Raw genomic sequence first — 21,623 nt, forward strand, 5'->3', positions numbered from 1 at the left:
AGTCGCCTTTCCCGGTGGGATGGTGCTCATCAGTCAAGTTTTGGGGGGGTCATTGCTTTCAGGCCATCACCCAGCAATGAAAACCAGGCAGAAGGAGGAGCTGCCTGGTTTGGACTGGGAATTCAAGAGTGGGTTTGGAAATATCTATCTGGCAGACTGAAGGTGGGAATGGGAGCTCTTTGACCAGCAGCTCCAGGTATCCCAGAGTTCATGCAAGATCAAGTTGTCTCCAGGTTTGTAGGAGAGTCCAACCACCTGCCCAGGGTTAATTTTTGATGTGAAATCATAAAATCCAGGAATGGTTTAGGTTGGAAGAGACCTTAAAGACCATCTCATTCCAACCCCTCTGCTATGGACAGGGATACCTTCCACTAGACCAGGTTGCTCACAGCCTCATCCAAACTGACCCTGGACACTTCCAGGGATGAGACAGCCAAAGCTTCTCTGGACAAATCTCAAATTCCTCTGGATGTCCCAGTGTCCCAAGACAGGATGTGCCATGATCAACAACAGCAATGCCCAAAGGTTTTCAGGAGAGATCACAGAATGTGTGAGGCTGGAAGGAATCCCTGGAAGTCTGGCCCAATGCCGTGCTCAAGCAGGGCCCTCCAGAACCAGTTGCCAACCACCAGGTCTAGATCATGGCTTTAAACTGGCAGAGGGAAGGATTAGATGGGATATTGGGAAGGAATTGCTCCCAGGGCAGGTGGTGAGGCCCTGAAATGGGATTCCCAAAGAAGCTGTGGCTTCCCCATCCTTGGAAGTGTCCAAGGCCAGGTTGGACAGGGCTTGGAGCAACCTGGGATAATGGGAGGTGTCCCTGCCCATGGCAGGTAGTGGAACTCAGTGATCTTGAAAGTCCCTTCCCACTCAAACTCTTCTATGGTTTTTCAAATACCTTAAGGGGGAAGATCTCACACCAAAGCTTGAGAGGTTCTGGGGTTCCCCAGTATCTTGGTGGGACTGGCTAGGCTCCATCACCTCGGATGCATCTTGGATACCAGCTCACATTTGCACATCCCTATGCCAGGAAGGCACCAAAATGCCTATGGAGCATCTCCATGGATGTCACTGTCTGCAGGACAGAGCATGACCACATTCAGGAGGTTCCCCTTCAGCAGGTGGCCACCAAGAACCACAGAAATTACTCCAAACCTGTTGTCCTGCTTTCAGAAAGAGGCAAAAGAGCTCTGCTCCTCCCCAGCCTGCGACTTGACCATTAAAAATCCTTCCCAGCATCCCTGATTTGCCTCGGGAGCCATAAGGAAGAGCAATACACGACACTGAGAGTGATTATTAATAATGGTGAGGAGTCGTTGAGATAACAGCTCATGATAAGTGGGGAACATTTTTACAGTCCTTGAATATTGAGCAGGATTTTAAAAAAATAATAAAAAAAAAAGAGTAGGAGAAATCCAACCTATACATACAGGGCAGAATGAAAATTCTGAAGATCACAGTGTTACAGCCACCCCAATGGCCAGGGATTAAATCAAAGGACAAGAATAAACAGGTAAAAGGCTGCAGAGTGTCCTGACAGGTGAAAAGGGACCTTTGGGGAGGATGGGAGCAGCTGCCAGCTGCAGAAATCCAATCTGAGGGAAACACCATCCAGAGCTCCCATCATAAATACTCAATCAACAAGGACAAACGACTCTGCATCTCCATCACAATAAAAGGAATTGTCCCTGAAGAAGAGAAGGCTCCAGGAAGACCTCAGAGCCCTTCCAGTGCTTGAAGGGGCTCCAAGAGAGCTGGAGAGGGACTTTGGGCAAGGGATGGAGGGACAGGACATAGGGAATGGCTTCCCACTGCCAGGGTTAGAGGGATTATTGGGAAGAAATTCTCCTAGGTGGCACAATGGGAGCAACCACCTGGCTTGGCAATGCAGGAAAATCTCCAGCTTTCTGCTCTGCCTTGGGAACCCCAAAGTGGCTCCTTAGCATATGAGACAACCCACACCACCAGAATGCAGTGATGGGAATGGGATGATACTACAAACCCCAATATTTGGCTATGTGTGCTGGAACCTGGAAATTCCCCCATGTCCTGGGCTCATCCCACAGTTTGGAAAGGGAGGGAAGAATTCTGCCCCTCTGCCCCACTCAGGTGAGGCCCCACCTGCAGAGCTGCCTCCAGCTCTGGAGCCCAACATCAGAAAGAAGGATGTGGAGCTGCTGGAGAGACTCCAGAGAAGGCTGCAGAAATGTTCCAAGGGATGGAGCCCCTCTGCTCTAGACCCAGGCTGGGAGAGCTGGGAATGTCCAGCCTGGGGAAGGGAAGGATTCGGGGAGAGCTTAGAGCCCCTTCCAGTGCCTGAATGGGCTCCAGGAGAACAGAAGAGGGACAGGGATGGAGTGCCAGGATACAGAGAATGGCTTCCCACTGCCAGAGGGCAGAGTTAGATGGGATATTGAGAATAAATTCTTTGCTGTCAGGGTGGTGGGGCCCTGGCTTGCCCAGAGAAGCTGGGGTTGCCCCATCCCTGGAAGTGTTCAAGGCCAGGTTGGATGAGGCTGGAAGCAACCTGGGATAGTGGAAGGGAATTCCTGCCCATGGTAGGGGCTTGGAAAGAGATGATCTAAGAAAGTCCTTCCCAACCCATATCATCTGATGATTCCATGATTTTTCAAAGCAATTAAAAACCCCAAAGTGGTTGAAGTGTACACAGGGACTCCAAGGGGATCTGGGGAAGCCTTTACCCAATTTGTGCCAGTCTCCCATGGAAGCTCTGCCCTGCTCCACAACTCCCAGTGCTTTCCATGAGCTGCGACGCCACACAATTATCCCAGCTTTACACTCAAATTAAGTCCTCAAATACCATCAGGGAATACTTCAAGCAGGACTTCAGAAAGTCCTTATTAATCTTAGCATTAAAATAATACACGTTCATCTCCAGCAATAGGTGAGCCAGCAACCTGATGAATATATTACATGAAGGTTTTGCATTAAAAAGGATAAATTCCTTGAATTTAGCTGACAAAAACCCACTCACACAAAGGGATTCCAGGTCACCTTCACCATGACATCCTACTGCAACCAATTGGTGAGATTAGCTCTGAACCACTGCAGGGAAAGGGGCTGATGAGTTTGAATTATGCAGGCAGACTAAAAACTATTGATTATTGCAAAGTTGGTTTACTACCACCCTTAAACCTGGCCTAAAAGCGGTATTTAAACCAGTATTTAATTATGTAAGTTGGCTCCACAGCAGTGCAGTTTTTAGCTCTTCCTTTTCCAGTCTGAAGCCTCATGCAGGTTCTTTCTGGTCACATCATTAGTTATTTTGGGGGAAATCCACCACGGGTTAAGTGCTGCACAAAGAATAACATGAAGAACATCTTGGCCCCCGAGATCCAGCGTCATAACTCACCCTTGGAACCAGGTCCTCAGCCAAATCCCCTGCTGCACTGACAATGTGCTTTAAATCACATTTTAACATTGATCCAATTAATACAGCTCTTGCTAAACCAGACAATTTCCGAGTCTCCTCCTGAGCATTGTGTGTTCTTGGTTCGGTTTAAAAGTGGTCAAGAAGTTGAGGTCAATCCCAACTCTTCTCTCTTTTCATCTTGATGGTGCCTAAAACCACGTGAAGGTGGTTCCTTCCCCAATAATTAACCCCCAAAAGTGACAATTCTCAACTGTGGGGATGCTCCCTCAAGTATGACTTGTTTTACTTCTTTCAAATCCCATCAGAATATCCTGGATCTGCCCATGTCCCACTCTCTGTGTCCTCAGGACAAACAGGTTGGAGAAGGAGCTTGTCCTGATTTTCATGATCCTGACCTCATGTCCTTCCATGAGGAGATGCCAGGAGGAGCATGGCAAGGAGCTCACACTCCAAAGGGCTCAACAGGAGACAGTGGGGATGGAAAGGTCCAACAATGGGAAGGGAAAACTCCTGAAATGGGCTCATCTGTGGATGGGCAACATCCCAAGCCCACGGTGGCCATCCCAACCACCGTGAGCTCTGGTGGCAGCAACAGCATTTTCCCAAAGCTTATTTAACCCCATCCCTACACGGATGGGCTCCAACACCTCCCCACAATGTTGAAGCAACACTTTGTGAGTTGTCCAAGCTGGTTTTGTGGGAAGTTTTGCCATGGGAATGTCCATCACAGATGACCCCAAGTGACCACAGCTAACAAGACCTTTCCACCAGTGGAATTTCACCCATCTCCCTCTTCCCAGACCTCTGATCCTGCTTCTCTCAATTCATGTAAACAGATCCTTGGAGCTCAAGCAACATCCAACGACCCACAGGTAGGAGAAGCTGCTTTGAGCAGGATGAACCAGCTCCATTTATCCCAGCTGTCATTCAGTCTCTGAAAAATCAGAGGAAGAGACCTCAATGTCTCAAAATGAAAAAAAATCCCCACGTACAAAATCCTTTGAAAGCGGCTCCAAATTAAGAGCTCCATCGAGGCTGTCAAGCCCCTGCGAGCTGAGTCTACAGCACCTTCCCTGGGAAGAGGGAGCTCAGCCCATTTATTTGGATGATGAAAGCAAAGGGATCTAAAAATTGCACTCCTTCGCTAATGAGCAGCCGAAGGGATCCGTAAGCATAATTCCAGAGGCTGGTAATATTTTATATAATCGGCAAGTGGTTTAAATTGAAAAGCCCCAACTGAATCAATATTTACTGCATTGAAACGAAATGAATAGTAATAAGTCACTAAGCTCCCTGTCCTGTTTCATAAAATAAAAAATTATAAAAATGAGCACAGGCTCAGAGCGACCATCGCATCAACTTTTACGGCACTCGGGGAGTTGTAACCGACTGTTCTCATCAAATCCAAATTGTAAAAAACCTGCCTGAGGAAGCCTCACTTCAGCAGTGCCGACGGGAAAAAAAAGAGGGGGAAAAATAGGAGGTGAGAGTTTCACCAACTCAGGCAAAAAGGCTCCCAAAGCTGGGCAAGCAGAGCATTCCTGGATGCTCCACAAAGTGCTTTCTACTGGATTTCACACAGAGGATTTGCCAAGATGCTCTCCCAGATGGATCCCAGCCTCCAGAGGATTTTGTCACAGCTCTGGATGTGGCCAATGCAACCCCGGCCCTCCCTCATGTTTGCAAGTTGGTTGGTGTCATCTGTGCACAGGTGGGAATGATGCAGATCCATGAGGAGCTGCCCACCCTGGGACCAAAAAGGTCCTGCCTAATTCCCTGTCCATCCACAAACTCATGGATGACACAGGATTAATGTCAGGGATTACAAACAGGGGCAGCACATCCAGTCAATCCTATTGGATTGAAACAGATTGCCCAGAGAGGGTGTGGACTTCCCCATCCCGGGAAGTGGCCAAGGCCGGGTTAGACAGGGCTTGGAGCAACCTGGGATAGTAGAAGGTGTCCCTGCCCTTGGCAGGAGGTGAAACTGGATGGTCTTAAAGGTCCCTTCCAACCAAAACCATTCCATGATTCCACAATTCTAATCCCACATCTTCACACATTCTACAAGGAAGTCCTTTTCCCTTCCTCCTTATCCTCAGCTTTTTACTCTTAAAAAATCCGGGAGTTCAGAAAAACAGACATAGAGGGGTTGGAGCATGTCCAGAGAAAGGAATTGAGCTGGAGAAGGGTCTGGAGCACCCGGAAGTGCTGAGGGAGCTGGGGAGGCTCACCCTGGAGAAAAGGAGGCTCAGGGGGGACCTTCTGGCTCTCCACAACTCCCTGACAGCCAGGTGGGGTTTGGGATCTGTTCCCAGGAAACAAGGGACAGGACAAGTGGAAATGGCCTCAAAGCTGTGCCAGGAGAGGTTTGGGATGGACATAAGGATGAATTTTTTCATGGAAAAAATTATCAAGCCCTGGCACAGCTGCCCCCAGCAGGGGTGGAATCACCATTCCTGGAAGGATTTAAAAGCCTTGCGGATGTGGCACTTGGGGACATGATTTAGTGATGACATTGGCAGTGCTGAAGGAATGGTTCGACTCAATGAGGGCTTACCCAGCCTCAATGATTCCATGATTCCACACCCTGATTTGAGTTGAAACAGCATTATTTTAGATGCAGAAGAGACCAGGAATTTGTTAGAGGGAGGGGACAGAAAAACATTCCCTCTGTCTCCCACAACTCCCACAAAGTTCCTTCCCGTGACACAAATAATGTTTTCCCTTTGCCCTCTTTTATCCCTGTGTTTAAAAAGGAATTTAAAGCAGCAGAGACATCACCTTCAACACTCCCTGCTCCTCCTTATTGAGCCATAAAACCTTTTTCCATATAAAATATCCTGAACTGGAATAGCTTTGGGGTTTCCCTGGAGATTCACCCCTCATTGCCTACGTTTACATCCTCTCCACACCAGAGGATGGCAGGAACACATACCTGGATTCACTACCAACAAATCCAGAAGCAATTATTAAATCACCACTAATTTGGGGGGGAGCATTAAAGGAAATTATCTGCAATCAAAACATAATTTCAGCTCGGAAAACTATTCCTGCTCACAGACAGGTGGCCACGGGACCCGTGCCAACTTCGGGAATCCCTCTGCTCTTTTTTTCCCACTTTCCCAGCTTTAACAGCTGTGACCTCTCAGACCTCCCCATATCCTCCTGCAAATCCTCCTTCCAGGCCAGCCCAGAGGGCAGCAGGAGCTGCAGATGCTGCGGAGCCCGACTGGCACCTGGGGATGGATGGATGGATGGACCGGGAGCAGAGAAGCTGCCGGATGCAGATGGTCGGCTTTGCCGGTGCCAAGGGCGGTGGCAGATCCGGCCTCAGGCTGAAATCCACACAGAGGTGCCAGGATCCAGCCCGGGAAGAGCCAAGGAGAGGCTGGATGGTCCTGCATCATCCACACATTCCCTGATGGAATAAAACCAAGGTTTGGAAGGGAACACAACGGCTTCATCCCAAAGGAAGCTCCGTCAGACAGAGAATTTGGGTGTAGAAAGAGGAAATCTCAGTGCTCTGCTGGGGAGAGACCAGACCTGGTAGGAGGGATATTAGTTGGTATTAACGAGCTAATTCCAATTATTTCCAAGGCAGCAGAAGGAAATAAACACAAAGGGACTGAGAAAACTGATTACATAATCCCAGAATAATTTGAGTTGGAAGGGACCTTAAAGATCATCTCATTCCAACCCCCTGCTACAGGCAGGGAACCTTCCAGTAGATCTTCCAAACATTATGTAGGTTTTGGATATGAATAAATAATTATTTATGATTTTTTCTCCATGTTTATTACAACAGACACAAACTCAACAGGATATTTCATTAACTGAGCCCAAGGGTGAAATTTGACCCATGGGAGAAATGTACAAATTCCTTCCTTCCTTTCCTTCCCTCCATTGCATGAAGCCCTTTCCAGCTCCTGGGAAACGGATCCTGATGCCCAGTGAAGCTCTCTGAGATCTTATTTAGGATCCCTCTGCATTTGTCAATCCAGGAGTCTTCTCCAGATTTTTTAGAGTATTTTATACTTTTTATTTTTTGGGATGATTCCCATGCAGGACCAGGAGTTGGATTTGATGATCCTTCCAGTTCAGGATACTCCCTGATTTCTCCCACCAGGATGAAACAGATGGATCCGTCCTTCGGCCTGAAAGAAACCTAAATGTTTACTTAGCCTGGACAGAATTAATCAGCGGAGAATGATGCTCCAGCACTTGCCAGGTGACCTTTTTTGCCCCCAAAAACCGGATTGCTCATTCCTGAGCTATGAGACCTGCCCGGGCACAGCCCGGAGCTCAGCCCAGATGCTGGCACCAGTTGGACGCAGCTCATTGCAACAGCTCATGGAAAAGTTTAAAGGAATTTATCCCAATTTTATCAGGATAAGAAGTAATTCAGGGAATTTGTGCCTTGTGGAGCTGCCATTCAGCCATGCTCTGCATCCCTCTTCCTCCTTTTTTGGGTGCTTTTTCTTTTAAATCCCAACTTTCACACTGGAATTAGCACGGGAAAACATCGGGGTTCGATCTGCTGAAAGCTTGGAGAAGTTACGACCCTTTGTAGGGAAAACCATCTGGGAAAAGGGTGGAAAAAAAGCAGCTCTGCCATTACTAATCTCTTATTAGAGTAGATATTTAGGAATTAAATACATTCCTCACTCCCACAGCTGTCACTGTCAGGTGAAAAAACAGGGAGTGTGTAAATATACAGCACTGGAAAATATATTCTGAATGGGATGCTGTTAGCAGGCATAATTAGCCTTAAAAAAACACATCCAAAGGGTCCAAACCACTTCAAAATTAGTTTTAAATACAGCATGCGGCCAATTTGGAAAACTTTATCCACAGGGAAACTTCATCTGGCCAAGCTACTCCATTGCTGTTGAAGCCTCGGTTAGAAAAGGTGAATAATATCCCACGAAATTTATCTTATTTAAAATTACAGCTGGTGTTTGGGGAATTTGGATGGAGAAAAGGAAGAGCTGAACTTGGAACTTCATGGACCCATGAGAGATTTCATCCTGGAGTACCTGGGTAGGAATAAATGGATGCCCTGGGACAGAGGGTTAAAGGATTTTAGAGACAGGCTCCAAATCCCAACAGAACCACGCTCAGTCCCTGGGGGACCTCGAACAAGATGAATCCCAAGACTGGAAGGGGAAGGATCAATCCTCTGCTTCCTTCCTGGGGCATCTGCCCCAGCTGCCCAAAGTCCATCCCAGACCCTGAGCAAAAATTCACATAAAATAGCATTACAGACATAATTAACATTTTTTGTGGAATTGTGGAATGCTTTGGGTGGGAAGGGACCTTCAACACCACCCAGTTCCAACCACTGCCATGGGCAGGGACATCTTCCACTATCCCAGGTTGCTCCAAACGCGGTTCAATCTGGCCTTGGATACTTCCAGGGATCAGGCAGCCACAGCTTCTTTAGGAATTCCATCCCAGCCCCTCACTGCACTCCCAGGGAAGAATTCCTTACCAGTATCCCATCTGTCCCTGCCCTTTGGCAGTGGGAAGCCATTCCCTGGGTCCTATCCCTCCATCCCTTGTCCCAAGTCCCTCTCCAGCTCTCCTGGAGCCCTTCAGGCACTGGAGGGGGTTCTAAAGTCTCCCTGGAGCCTTCTCTTCCCCAGGTTGGACACATCCAGGTCTCCCAGCCCGGCTCCAGAACACCCAAGAGTTTTTGACTTTTTCCACCATAGGATGGGCAGGACCATCTCCAATCTGGTGTCCCAGCACCTGGAGATGGCACCCAACATTGGAGAAGACATCTTGAGTTACCTGAGCCAACATTTTTACCTCTCCCACCTGAGTTCCTGCACCAGATGATTCCTCCCCAACCCAGAACTGCTGATCCACAGCTGCAAACTCCCAACTTTTAATCCCTCTAAAGCTCCTTGCTAAGGATGTTCCGTTTTTCTCTGACAGCTGCTGGACTCTGAGAACACAGAAAGGCCTCACAAAAGCAGAGGAAAAGAAATCCTGGCTAATGAAAACTGCTCCTCAGAAAATCCTCCTCGAGCCACCCCTGCAGGTGCTCTCAGCCTACTCGAAACACTAAGGAAAACATATTAACCCAAAATTCCATGGGATGGAATGGTGGGAGCAGCCAGGCAGGAAGAGTTGCCCAGAAGCTCATTGAGAAGTGGCACCACCATGACCACCTCTGCTCTGTGACACAGCAGAGGTGATGACCTCCAGCCTGGTTTTAGGCCCTGTGGGATCTCCTTCCAACTTGGTTTGTCCAACCCTGGGGGCTGGGAATGCTTGTGGAGCACCCTGACGGAACTGGGACACTGTTCCTCACCCCAAACCACTGATGAGTCCCCTGCACCACTCCAAACAAGCATTTCCTGGAATGCAGAGTCTCCTTTTTTTTTATCTCATTTATCATCTCAGTTTATCTTTTTCCTAGGATCCTTTCGTTGCTAACTCCATCAGGGTTCCAGAATCTCCCTGTCCCTGACCCACAGCATCCCAAATGTAGTGGGGACCCTTCAGAGTAGATCTAGAGAGCCAACCTGCTGCTGAGGATCTGAAATTCACACTGCAAATCAAACATATTCAAACAAAACCACATCCCTTGCTTTGCTCCCGCCCTGGCCTTGACAATCCAAAGTCCACCAGGAGCTGCTGAACATCTTCAGGAATGGTTTTATCTACCAGGAGTTGATTTGAACCTCCAAGACTGATCTGTGAAGCCCAACAACTGAAGATGTCTCACTCAGGAGACCAATTTCGAAACTCTGTCCTGACCCAGGTGAACATCCTACTGAGGATGCCACCAATTCCAGTTGGGAATGGTGGCACCGTGCTCTCCAACAGTGATTTTGCACCATCAAAGTTGGTTTGGGATGGGGGGAAATGAAGCAGAAGAAAGACACTCCAACTATGTCATCCAAGTTATGGACTGGAGGACTTCCAGATGATTTCCATCCAACTTGGGCATCTTAGAAGGAATTTTTCCACAAAAAAAGAGTAAAACTGAAATGGACCGCCAGGGAGGTGGTGAAATGAACCATGCCTGGAGGTGTCCAAGGAACAGCTGGAGGTGGCACTCAGTGCTCTGGTCTGGGTAACAAGGTGGAGATCAGACTCAGGTTGGACTTGATGATCTTGGAGATCCTAGGATTTTGTGATCTCATGCCAAAGGGTGCAGCAAATCCAGTATTTCATGCAGCAGGAAACCAGTGCCATGCTGGGGGCTCTCAATGGATTGAGCTGGAAAAGCTTTTCCAGATCATCAAATCCAACACAGCTCCAGCACGGGATTAAGCTGAAAGATTTCCCAGGAAGATCCAGTTTATGGAATGCTGTGCTTCCCAACAAGGATGCTCCAGGCTCCAGGGAAGAGCTGATCCAAGATCCACACAACACCCTGCCGAGTAAATAACCCCTCACTGTCCCTGGGATCGGATGTGGCAGTTTTCTTTTTAATGGAATCCATTCAAAACGCGACGACTCCATTAACCAAAATTAAAAAAGGAAAATCCCATTATTCCTAAGGATGTTCATGTGCATTTAGAGCTGGTCATTAACCCCTGAGTCCCGCTTTTATTTTGGTTTCATTACTTCCTCCGAAGTGGAGCTCGATTACTGCGGCTGACCCAGGAGGAGGGAAACGGGAGCGCTTCCCCCCAGCGCCGGCAGCCTGGAATTCATGGAAAAGGAGGAAAAATCCAACCTCCCAGCATAAGGTTGCCCAGGAACTGGGCAGGACTGGGGAGACTGGGAGGATGGGGGTGGTCAGGGGAGGAAGTAGGAGTGGTGGAGTCCCTGAATGCTGCTGGAAGCTGCATAACTTGGAATTGCTGCTGAGTTTGCCAGGTGGGAAAGCAACCAGCTGGGAGGGATGCTTGGGAGAAGGACAAGGGAAAAAAAGAGGGAAAGAAAGTGGAGGAAGAAGGAAAAAAGAAGAGGGAGAAAAAAAAAAGAAATTAAGGAAAATATGAAAAATATTTAAAGGGGAGGCTGGAAAATAGAGAAAAAATGAAAATGAGAAAAGGGGAAATGGGAAAACAGGAAAGGGGAAAAGGGAAAAATGAGAAAAAGGGAAAATGAGAAAAGGAGAAAGAGAAAGGAAAAAAAGGAAGAAAGGGGAAAAGGAAAAAAGGGGAGAGGAAAAAAGGAAAAAGGAAAAAGGAAAGAGGAAAAAGAAGAAGGAAAAAAAAGGAAAAGAAAAAGAAAAACAAGAAGAAAAGGGGAAAACAAAAGGAAAGAAGGAGATAAAATGGGAAAAGAGAAAAAAGGAAAAAGAAAAAGTTAAAAGAGGGAAATAAAGGAAAAAAGGAGATGAAAAAACAGGGAGAAGGCAAATGAATAATGAAAAAGAAAAAAAAAGAAGAAAGAGGAGAAGAAAAAAGAGAAAAAGGAAAAAAGGTAAAAAGGATGCAATTGGAAAAAGAGAAAAGGAAAGAGGAAAGAGGGAAAAGAAAAAAAATAAAGCAAAAAAAGAAAAGAAAAAAGAAAGAGAAAAGAAAAATGCAATAAAGCAAAGGAGAAAAAACAAGGAAAAGGGAAAAAAGGGAAAGGAGGGCAGGAAATAAAAGGAGTAAAGGCAAAAGGGAAAAGGGAAAAAAGGAAAAAGGAGAAACGGAAAGAGGGAAAAGGAAAAGAGAAAAAAGGGAAGAAGGTGAAAAAGGAAGAAGACAAAAAAGGAAAAAGAAAAAAGATGAAAAGTAAAATGGGGGAAAATCTAGAAAAAATGAAAAGAAAAGATAGCAAAGGCAAAACAATTTAAAAAGGAAAACAAGAAAAGGAAAAGGGGGAAAGGGAGAAGAAAGAGAAAACAACAAGAAAAAGGGAAAGAGGAAAAAGAGAAAAGAAAATAAAAATGGGGAAGAAGAAACAGAAAAAAGAAATAAGAAATAAATAAAAAGCAAAGGAAGACAGAAGAGAGGAGTGACTTTTCCCCAGTGTCTGTCTCTTGGGAAGGAGGGGAGCACCAGTAACAGGGAGGATTAATCCCCAGCTTTGCCCCAAAGAGGTGCCATTGTTTTTTAAAGCCTCTAAACCAGTCCAGAACAGAAACTGGATTATGCTGGGACAGATGTCAGGGCTGCTCCGAAACAATCCGGGTTGTGCATCTCATCCCAGCCTCATTAAAAGGATTAAAAGTATTTCCTATAGAAACAAAAAATATGGATTTCCAAATGGGAGTTACTGTTCCCTCCTGCCTGTAAAGGCTCCAATCCCAGCAGATGAATTTCACTTTAATGAGATGTCATTTTGGAGAATGGTTTAACATCCCTTCAAAAAAAATCCGAGGCCTAAAACCTCGTCAAACCACGTCGGGATTATTAAAAGAAAATTTACCACACAGACAAAATAAAATCAAACAAAATAGGAGCCGCCAATTCGCAGAATCCATGACACGGCCGTTTTTAAATGTGATGGAAAAGGCTTTCCAAGTTATCTGCTTAACCACAGGCTTTCTGTTTACTTCTCACTTTCATGTCAAATGAATTTGGGAAGAAAAAAATTGACAGGAACTTTAAGGCCATTCGTCACATTCCGACTCCGTTCGCAGATTAACGCGGCAAAAGCCGGGAAGGCGGATGGGGGGATTTTATCATCTTGATAAAAGGAAATTAACTCCCGGTGTCCCAACCTCTGCCCTCTGCTCACGATTCCCTCACCTCTGTTCGGGAATATCCCAGAGCAATCAGCACCCAGAGGTAAAATCCCACTGGAGCATCATCCCAATTCAATAAACAACATAAAAAGCTGTGCTTGAAATCCCCCAAAACTGGGAGACTGAACCACTTGCACTACTTAAAGCAGCATCTGGTTCAGAACATCTGTCCACTTTGTGCTCCAAACTGGTTTTGGGATGTTGGGATCCCACCTCTTGTACCCTAGAAAGTATAGGCTGGTGGAAAAAATAAATGGATCAAGGAGAAAATACAGCATTTGCTGAGACCTTTAAAATGCCCATCCCTGTCTGCTCACAATATATGGGAACGTCGATTAAAGCCTCTCCCGTCGGAGCGCTCGGCAATTTTCCGCCGTGGAAGCCGACGTTAACAGTTTTCCCTGTTTTCTCTGCAACTTTTGAGATGACACCCCAGAAAATGTGGATTTGCTCCATCCACTGTGAATTACAGCCCCACACTCTGCTCTCTGTTCTGAGCTCCAGCCGCTGACCTTCCAGGATCGTGAACAAAGAATCCCGGAACAGTTTGGGTTGGAACGAGCATTAAAAACCATCGAGTTCCAGCCATGGACAGGGACACCTTCCACTGTCCCAGGTTGCTCCAAGCCCCATCCAACCCAACCCTGGAATACTTCCAGGGATGGGGGAGTTACAACTTTCCTGGGGAGCTTGTGCCAGAGTCTCACCACCACCCCAACCCAACAATTGTCGGGTTGCACAACGAGCAACCAAAGTATCCCAAGCACTTCCCAACAGCTCCCAGAGGAGTCACAGATGTTGGGTGACCCCATCCTGTTTCCTGAATGGACTGACTTCTTAGGCACCCTCAGAGTGCAACCAAAAAGCTCAGAAGTGATGGATTTAGTCTGGTTTAACCCATTACTGTCCATCAGTGGGATTATGGTGGATGAGTCGGTGCGGACCCTGATTGCCCCAGTCTCCAACACAACAAGAGGAAGATGGAAAGGATGAGAAAGCTTCCCTGGCATTCCCAAGGATACCTTCTCCTCCCCAAAAGAGAGGGGATATATTGAGTTTTAGCATTCATTTCATCCATGGCAAGTCAACCACACCGTTCTGTGGGAATGAGGCACAGGAACTGGAATGCATCCAATGGGGAAACACATGACTCTAATCCATAACCAAGATTCCCATTCGCACTAGATTCCCATGGATTTAGGGAGAAAGGGTTAATTACACACTAACAGCACACCAGGACTGGCACCTGGTGCCATCCCATTATCTCAAGACAGTGAAATCACTTCCACAGGGAAACTTGTAACAGCACTTAAGGAATGCCAGAAAAATGGAAAGGAAAATCAGGAAGGCTTCTCTGGGAATGGATGACAGGGGCTGCATGGAATGGATCATCCCATCCTATGGAAGTGTTCAAGGCCAGGTTGGATAGGGATTGGAAAAACGTGGTCTAGTGGAGGGCATCTCTGCCTATGGCAGGGGGGTTGGACCAGATGCTCTTCCAAGGTCCCTTCTAAGCCAAACCATTCCATGATTCTTTGAACTGGATCATGAGCTGGGTGCCTAAAAGACGTTGTCAGGGGAGCAAAAGGAAATTGGAAACCCAAAACCATCCACTGTGAAGGAAAGGAAAGAATGGGACAAGGAGGCTGGTGTTCCTAAGTGACCTGGAACACAATATCCCAACCACCTGCAGAGGACGACTGGAAGGGATGGATGGTGGTTGTTCCTCCTCTTGGATGCCCAGCTGTACCTCCCCTTTCCCAGGGAAATGGTCATTGCACCACCAGTGTGGCTGAGCCCCATTTCAAAACCTGCATCATCCTCTTTATCTTTCAGCTTGAATCCCTAAAGGCTTCAGATCTTCGAAACCTGCAGGAAAAATCCTTGCAATCACCGTATCACAGAATCATGTAGGCTGGAAAAGACCATCAAGTCCAAACTTTGACCAATCACCACCCTGTCAACCAGACCAGAGTGCTGAGTATCACATCCAGTCATTTCTTGAACACCCCCAGTGATGGTGACAACTGTTTCCATCTTAATCTGCTCAATGCGCTCCAGGCCACGAACAGAACAAAAGAGAAGAAAATAAAAGGAAAAAATAAAACTAAACTAAACTACATGAGTGAATCCTCCACTGACGAGCTCCTTTCTCCTGAGCTGGCATTTCTCTGACAAATGTTGGATTATCTTGTTCTTTACTTATTTATAGTGCTGGAGGGGTAGGATTCTCCCTCAAGAGGCACTGCAAAGTTTTCAGGAAGAAATATCAGAGTTTCCCCAGCAGTGCCAGACACAACTCATTATTTGCAGACAGGTGACTTTTGTTTTCCATACTTGCAGCAGGATTTGAGAGGAAAACTCTTCAAAGTGGGTCAGTGTTTCATTCCCCCACTGGGGGTCTATAAGCTCAACTCAAAGGGCTCTCTGCTCCCAAAAATGTCTTAAAAGTGGTTCTGGCTCTCCAGAGGGAGAACTGGAGTCTCCTGAAGGAGTTTATAGAATCCTAGAATATTCTGAGTTGGAAGGGACACACACAAGGATCATCTAGTCCAACTCCTGGTCCTGCACAGGACACCTCAAAAATCCCACCCTGTGACTGAGAGTGTTGTCCAAATGCTCCTTGAGCTCTAAAAGCTTTGTGACCTCTTCCCTGGGGACCCAGCTTCTCTGGGAAACCTGTGCAAGGGCCTCGCCACTCTCGCAGGGAAGAATTTCTTCCTAATATCCAGTCTAACACTACTTACTTTCAGTGAGAAGCCATTCCCCCTTCTCCAGTCACTCCTTACAAAAATTCCCTCTCCATCTTTCCTGTCAGCCCCTTCAGGCACTGGAAGGCTGCACTGAGGTCACCCTGAAGCTTCTCTTCTCCAGGCTGAACAATCCCAATCCTCTCAGCCTTTCCTTGTAGGAAAGGTGGTCCATCCCTCTGACCAGCAACCCCAGAAGTCTTCTGCTGCCTCTGTGCAAGGTTTATAACATGTGGACATCCCATTTTTTTGGTAGCCACATCCACATGGACCATGGAAAGATGCTGGAAGCAGGAGAAGCATCACTCTCCAATCTCAGCACAACATTTCATCCATCCCAACTCCTCCATGGCAAATCCCTCATCCCTTTCCAGGCAGAGGGAGGCTGTGAGGAGAGAGGACATCTCCCTCCAGGATTTTTAAGAGATGATCAACCTCAATGTCACCAGGAGCGACCAAACTTTAAAGCCAGCAAATCACAGCCCTTGTGAGCTGCGCTCCCAGCAAAGCTGCGGGAGATAAGGGGGAGGAGTGAAAAGGAGAATCAATAAATCTTAACCTCATTCACAATGATCTGGAGCTCTTATTAAGTAAATTAATTTAAGTTAATTTAACTCGATCATGACTCCCGATCACAGTGATTTAGTGAGGGGGAAATTGCATTAGGAAAGGCCACACTCACCAGATAGAAGAACGGAAGAAAATTAGATCCACTTAGCAATGTGAATTAATATGGAAATAGCAGGTGTAAATTTCACCTTATCAAGAGAGTGAAAATTATCTTCATAAATTTGGAGAAATAGGCCCCGAGTTGCTTATAAATCTATTTAAAACAAAAATATTACAAAAAGTGGAGTAAAATTAATTTAAAATATACTCCCACCTATCGCCTCAAAGAAAAGTCAGCAGCAGGGCCCAGTTTTATGCAACCCAGCAAAAAGGGGAGGATGGAATTCATTCCCAAGGGACTGACATCAGGTACCTCCAGCTACTCTCCCTGTCACTCATTTCTCAAAGCCACATCCCTCTGCATCTTAGTCTGGTGATTTGAGGATTTACTGGCAAAAAGGGTGACATCCTGGATGTCCCAGCAAAATAAAACCCTGGCACATTACTTCCAGATACCCAAAAACCTGTACTTCATGGAAGAAATTGCTCCTTGGTGCTAGCTGGGAACCAGTTTGGGAGTAGGACTGGAGGGCAGCACCACCAGTTGACATCCCACTGCTGGCTTAAGGGGATGAGGATATTAAAAATACCAAATTATTGTAAAAACTTTGCAGTTATTACAATGAAAACCAGAAATATTAAAAATAATTGACTACTCAGTATGAGAAATAAAACTGAGGTGGCTAAAGGGGTGTCCCACAGTTGTCAGAGCTTCTCCTTGTTTTGGGAAGAGCAAAGAAAATCAGGAAAAAAGCAGATCCTGGCGTCTTGCTTGTGACAGATCCAAGATAGGAACGATGAAGCAAAAAATCCCGTAAAAATTCCAGAGAAGCATTTGCCATGTGCTTTCTCCAGACAGGCCAGATGATTGATCACCCCCAACAAAGGTAATTGGGAGATGGAGATTTATGGCTTCTTTAAAACATAATTGTTTTAATTTGCTGATGGCATTTTATCAAGATTTGTCTGAAGCAGCTGTAAGATCTAAACTACACCAATTTAATGAAGTCGGAGATTAATACAGAGAAAATGATCCTACAAGTGGGAGCTCTCAGCCAATCGCAGCAGAACAAGGTCATTCCGTGGAAAATCACTACTGGGTTGAGCAAGAGCCACCACACAGATCCCAGACGCTCCTGCTCTGAATTCCATGCCCAAAGCTAATCCCTGCCTTGATTCTAAGCATGGATCCTCCATCCATCAAACATCCAGATCTGGAGTGACAAGGTGTGAGGGAAGAGGCTGAGCCCAACAGCTGGAGGATGAGCTGCTTTCTATTAATTAAGGCTGAAAGTCACAGAACCATTTGAGTTGGAAGGAACCTTCTGCCATGGGCAGGGACACTTTCTACTATCCCAGGTTGCTCCAAGCCCCATCCAACCTGGCCCTGGACAGTTCCAGGGTGGTAAGGCCCTAGCACAGGTTTCCCAGAGAAGCTGTGGAGCAGGCAAAAAGTACATGGTTTGTTTCTGGACAGGGAAATGCAAGAATTTCATCCCAAGGATGTGCAAATGGAGGTGGTAACCCAGAACAAAACCTGTGGATCTCAGGGATGATGCCCAGGTGGGAAAATATCACAGGCAAAAGCAGAATGTGAAGACAAAGGAGGAGGTGGTGTAGGTAAGGTTGACCATGAGCCCAAAAAGATCCCAGTTTCCATACTGGAAGAGTGGAATGGTTTCATACTTTGAGACCAGTAGAGTACAGGAGAGGAGGAGTTTCTCAACCAAGAGCTTGGAAAATACACAAAATAATTGACCCAACCTTTTTTACCAATCACTCTCTTCATCCCATACTTTGCTTCATCACCCTGAACTCTTCCAAAACCAACCGTCCCTTCAGATACCAATTTGGGAATCCCAAAATTCACTTTTAAAGGGAAATATCAGGCAAAGTCAGGCTTTAAAAACAATCATCACGATTTTTGTCCCTCCACAGCTCTACCATAAAAGCCACCAATCCTCAGGGCATTGCTGGGGAATGACTTTTGGAGGAATCCACCTGGAGCAGGGAGAACAAAGTCGGAGAAGAGCAGAACAGACTCTCTTTGCCCAAAATACTGCCCATGACTCCTGACATTCCAATGGGAGGACAAGCTATTCCTGACCTAAAAATAGCCAAAATCTGTATTTTCACCAAACCCATTGCTTCTAATTGCACCTTGTTCTAAAGAATCGATTATTTTAACAACCCTTCTGCTTTAAGCTCCAGGTCTTTTCTTGGTCTCTGAGACACTCCCTGGAAACATCTCCACTTCTAAGGATTTAGGAATATTCCAACTCAAGGTTATGGCACCTTCAGTGCCTTCTCTAAGCAGTGACAAAATATTTCTGGATGTTTCACCCATCCAGATAATTGGGAATAAATGAGTTTGGGACAGCACCTATATCCTAGTGGAAGTTTGGAGCATTCAGCATGCTCCCCTTCATCACCAACATCCACATGTTTATTCATCCTCTTTTCAGCTTATTTAACTGCTCCATGGAAATAATTAATTCCAAGAGGGAATACATAGGAAGCCAAAGGCGTAAGCTGTTGGCACCAGCTCAGGATAACACAATTCCTAATATGATTTTACACTTTAAGTCAATAAACTCAGAGTAGGCCAAACAAAGAGAAATTAAACAGTGAAGATGCGACAGAAAAACACTGAGCCAACGTGGGAGTTCCCATGGCTCCCACATGCCAACCAGCTCATTCCAGGGATGGCAGAATTACCTGGATGTAATGGGACGCCTGGTTTTCCAGGTGGGAATGGGGCTGGTAAAGGATGATAAGGCTGGAGGCACCATGTTCTTCTTCACGATCCTGTAGCGCGTCTTTATCACCTTGTTGGCTGGGGGGCTCCTTACATAGTGGAAGTTGGATCCTAGGAGAAAAAACATCGAAAAACAGGCTTGAAATTCAGGTGTGGATGGGCACAGAGGGGATCTCACCAACACTCTGACAGAATCATGGAATTTTTAAGGTTGGAAAAGACATTTAAGATCATCAAGTTCAATGGCCATTGGTCCCACATCCAACTGAAGTCCTATATCCAACATTTTAGCCCCTGAAAAAAGGGGTGAAGTTTCAGGAATAGGACCAGTATAACTGATGGTAACAGAAAGGTATTGATGTGCTTGGAACTGGCTTCACCAGCCCATCACCAAAACACTACCACGGGAATCATGGATTCACCAACAACACCTTGATCCACATCTGGAAATAAATGTATGACTTTAATCCTTGGTGTTTTCATAATACTTTTAATCCCCAGAAGTGCTGAAGTCCAGGTTGGACAAGACTTGGAGCAACCTGGGATAATGGAAAATCCCTTCCATGGATAGGGAAGTGGATGAGCTTTAGGCTCCCTTCCAACCCTACCCATTCCTGGATTCTCTATGTTGCAGGATGATCTACATCCCGGGTTATTCTGCAGAATGTTTCGTGCAATTAACAGTTCTATGTTTGACTGTGGTTTTCTTCCATGAGCCTTTTTTTTTTTTCCCAAGCTTTCAGGAATGCACCTAATTGCCCGACTTTTATAACATACAGCTGTAACTGCCCAGATAATTAAAGCTGACACTCCATGCTGAGCCTCGGTCTCTGGGTTTTATAACTGATTTAAAGGGCTGGCTGTTTTTCTTGGAGATCCTCTCATTAAAATTATGGAGAGGTTGGGAGGGGAAAAATGGGAGCATTATTTTCACTGAAAACGTTCGACCCATCCCCATGTTTGTCTCTATGACAGGAGGGAAAATAAGGTGGATTACCAGGTAAACTAGGAAAAATAAGGAAATACATTTTAGATCTGACACCATTTCCTAGAAAGGAAGGAACAGCTCCCCCATTGCCCTGCAACAGTGGCAACATCAACTCACAGCTTTACAGTTTCATACAGGGAATATTTTCCTTCTCGAGCATTCCCAACAAGTTGGTGACTTGTGTTGGCTTTGGGAGGGATCAGGCAACACAAATTTCCATTCAGAAATTCAGAAAAAAAAAGTTATAACCCCTGGTGGTGGAAAAAGGCAAAAACCAGGCTCTGCCATGACAGAAAAATCACTGGAATTTTTTGTGGTAAAGATGATGCTTGCAACGTTCCACAATCTGAACCCATGGGATAAATCATGGAACTAAAGGATCTTCCAAGTTCTCTTCCAGTAGAAACCATCTGATGTTTCAATGACTTAGAGGAATTGCGGCCACTTAGAGGTGAGGCACTTCAGAGGTCACTTTAGAGGTGAGGCAAGAAAGGAGAGAGGAAAGAACATGGAAAGCAAACGGGATCTCACTGCTCTTTTCCTATCTCAGGATTTTTTTGGTAGCAGATCAAATTCTTCAGTGCAGTGACCAAACCTCTGTGTGGGCTTTTAGAGCCTTTGCAGAGTTGAAGCTCCAATTAGAATTAAAATTGCTCCCAAGTACCAGCAAACTTGGAGTTTTTTCCTTCGGGGAACTGCATTTAGGACAGGAGAATGGGGACAACAAAACAACAGAGGTGCTAACCCCTGCAGGGACCAGCACCACACACATGATGAAACCCCAGCTATGGTAATGGTGGGACTGACCTGAAATCATGGACTCATGGAATGGTTTGGGTTGGAAAAGACCTTAAAGACCATCCAGTTCAACCCCCTGCCATGGGCAAGGACATCTTTCACCATGCCAGACTGCTCCAAACCCTTTCCAACCTGATCTTGGACACATTCAGGGATGGAGCAGCCACAGCTTCTCCAGGTAATGTCTGCCAGGGCCTCACCACACTTGCAGGGAAGAATTTCTCCCTAGTATCCCACCTAAATCTACCTTCTGTCACTTTTGTCACTCAGAACATGTGGGCACACCCAACCTCGCACGGATACTGCACCAACCACGTACCCAAATCACTTCCACCCCACTGGGGAAGGGATGAGAGCCACAATCCTACATCCTCCCCAGCCAGCAACAGCACAAGTAGCCCCTTTCCCTCCTCCACTCCAACCTCACAGAATAACTAAGCTGGGAATTTGCTGAATACATAATTAACATCTTTTTGCCCCCCACACAAGCTTGAGCTGCCACCAATCAACCCAGAATTGCATCAAACTCCTGCCTGACAAGAAAGAGAGATCCCAAATTATTGCAGGCATCCCCCTCCTCCTCCTCCTTCCCCAAAACAGGCTGGCACCTGGTAAAC

The 21,623-nt window shown here is 46.2% G+C and overlaps 1 protein-coding gene across 2 annotated transcripts in view; it reads right to left on the bottom strand.

Annotated features, from left to right (window-relative positions):
- The window catches only part of ZC3H3 (zinc finger CCCH-type containing 3), a 127,253-nt gene that overhangs the window by 57,761 nt on the left and 47,869 nt on the right, over window positions 1-21,623 (bottom strand). For both annotated transcript variants that reach the window (XM_066567024.1, XM_066567016.1), the window contains exon 4: window positions 19,181-19,331. In XM_066567024.1, coding sequence (XP_066423121.1) covers window positions 19,181-19,331 — 151 coding nt within the window. The remainder of the gene's footprint in view (window positions 1-19,180; window positions 19,332-21,623) is intronic.

The sequence above is a fragment of the Molothrus aeneus genome, chromosome 1 (genome assembly GCF_037042795.1).
Source record: "Molothrus aeneus isolate 106 chromosome 1, BPBGC_Maene_1.0, whole genome shotgun sequence".
Taxonomy (NCBI): Eukaryota; Metazoa; Chordata; class Aves; order Passeriformes; family Icteridae; genus Molothrus; species Molothrus aeneus.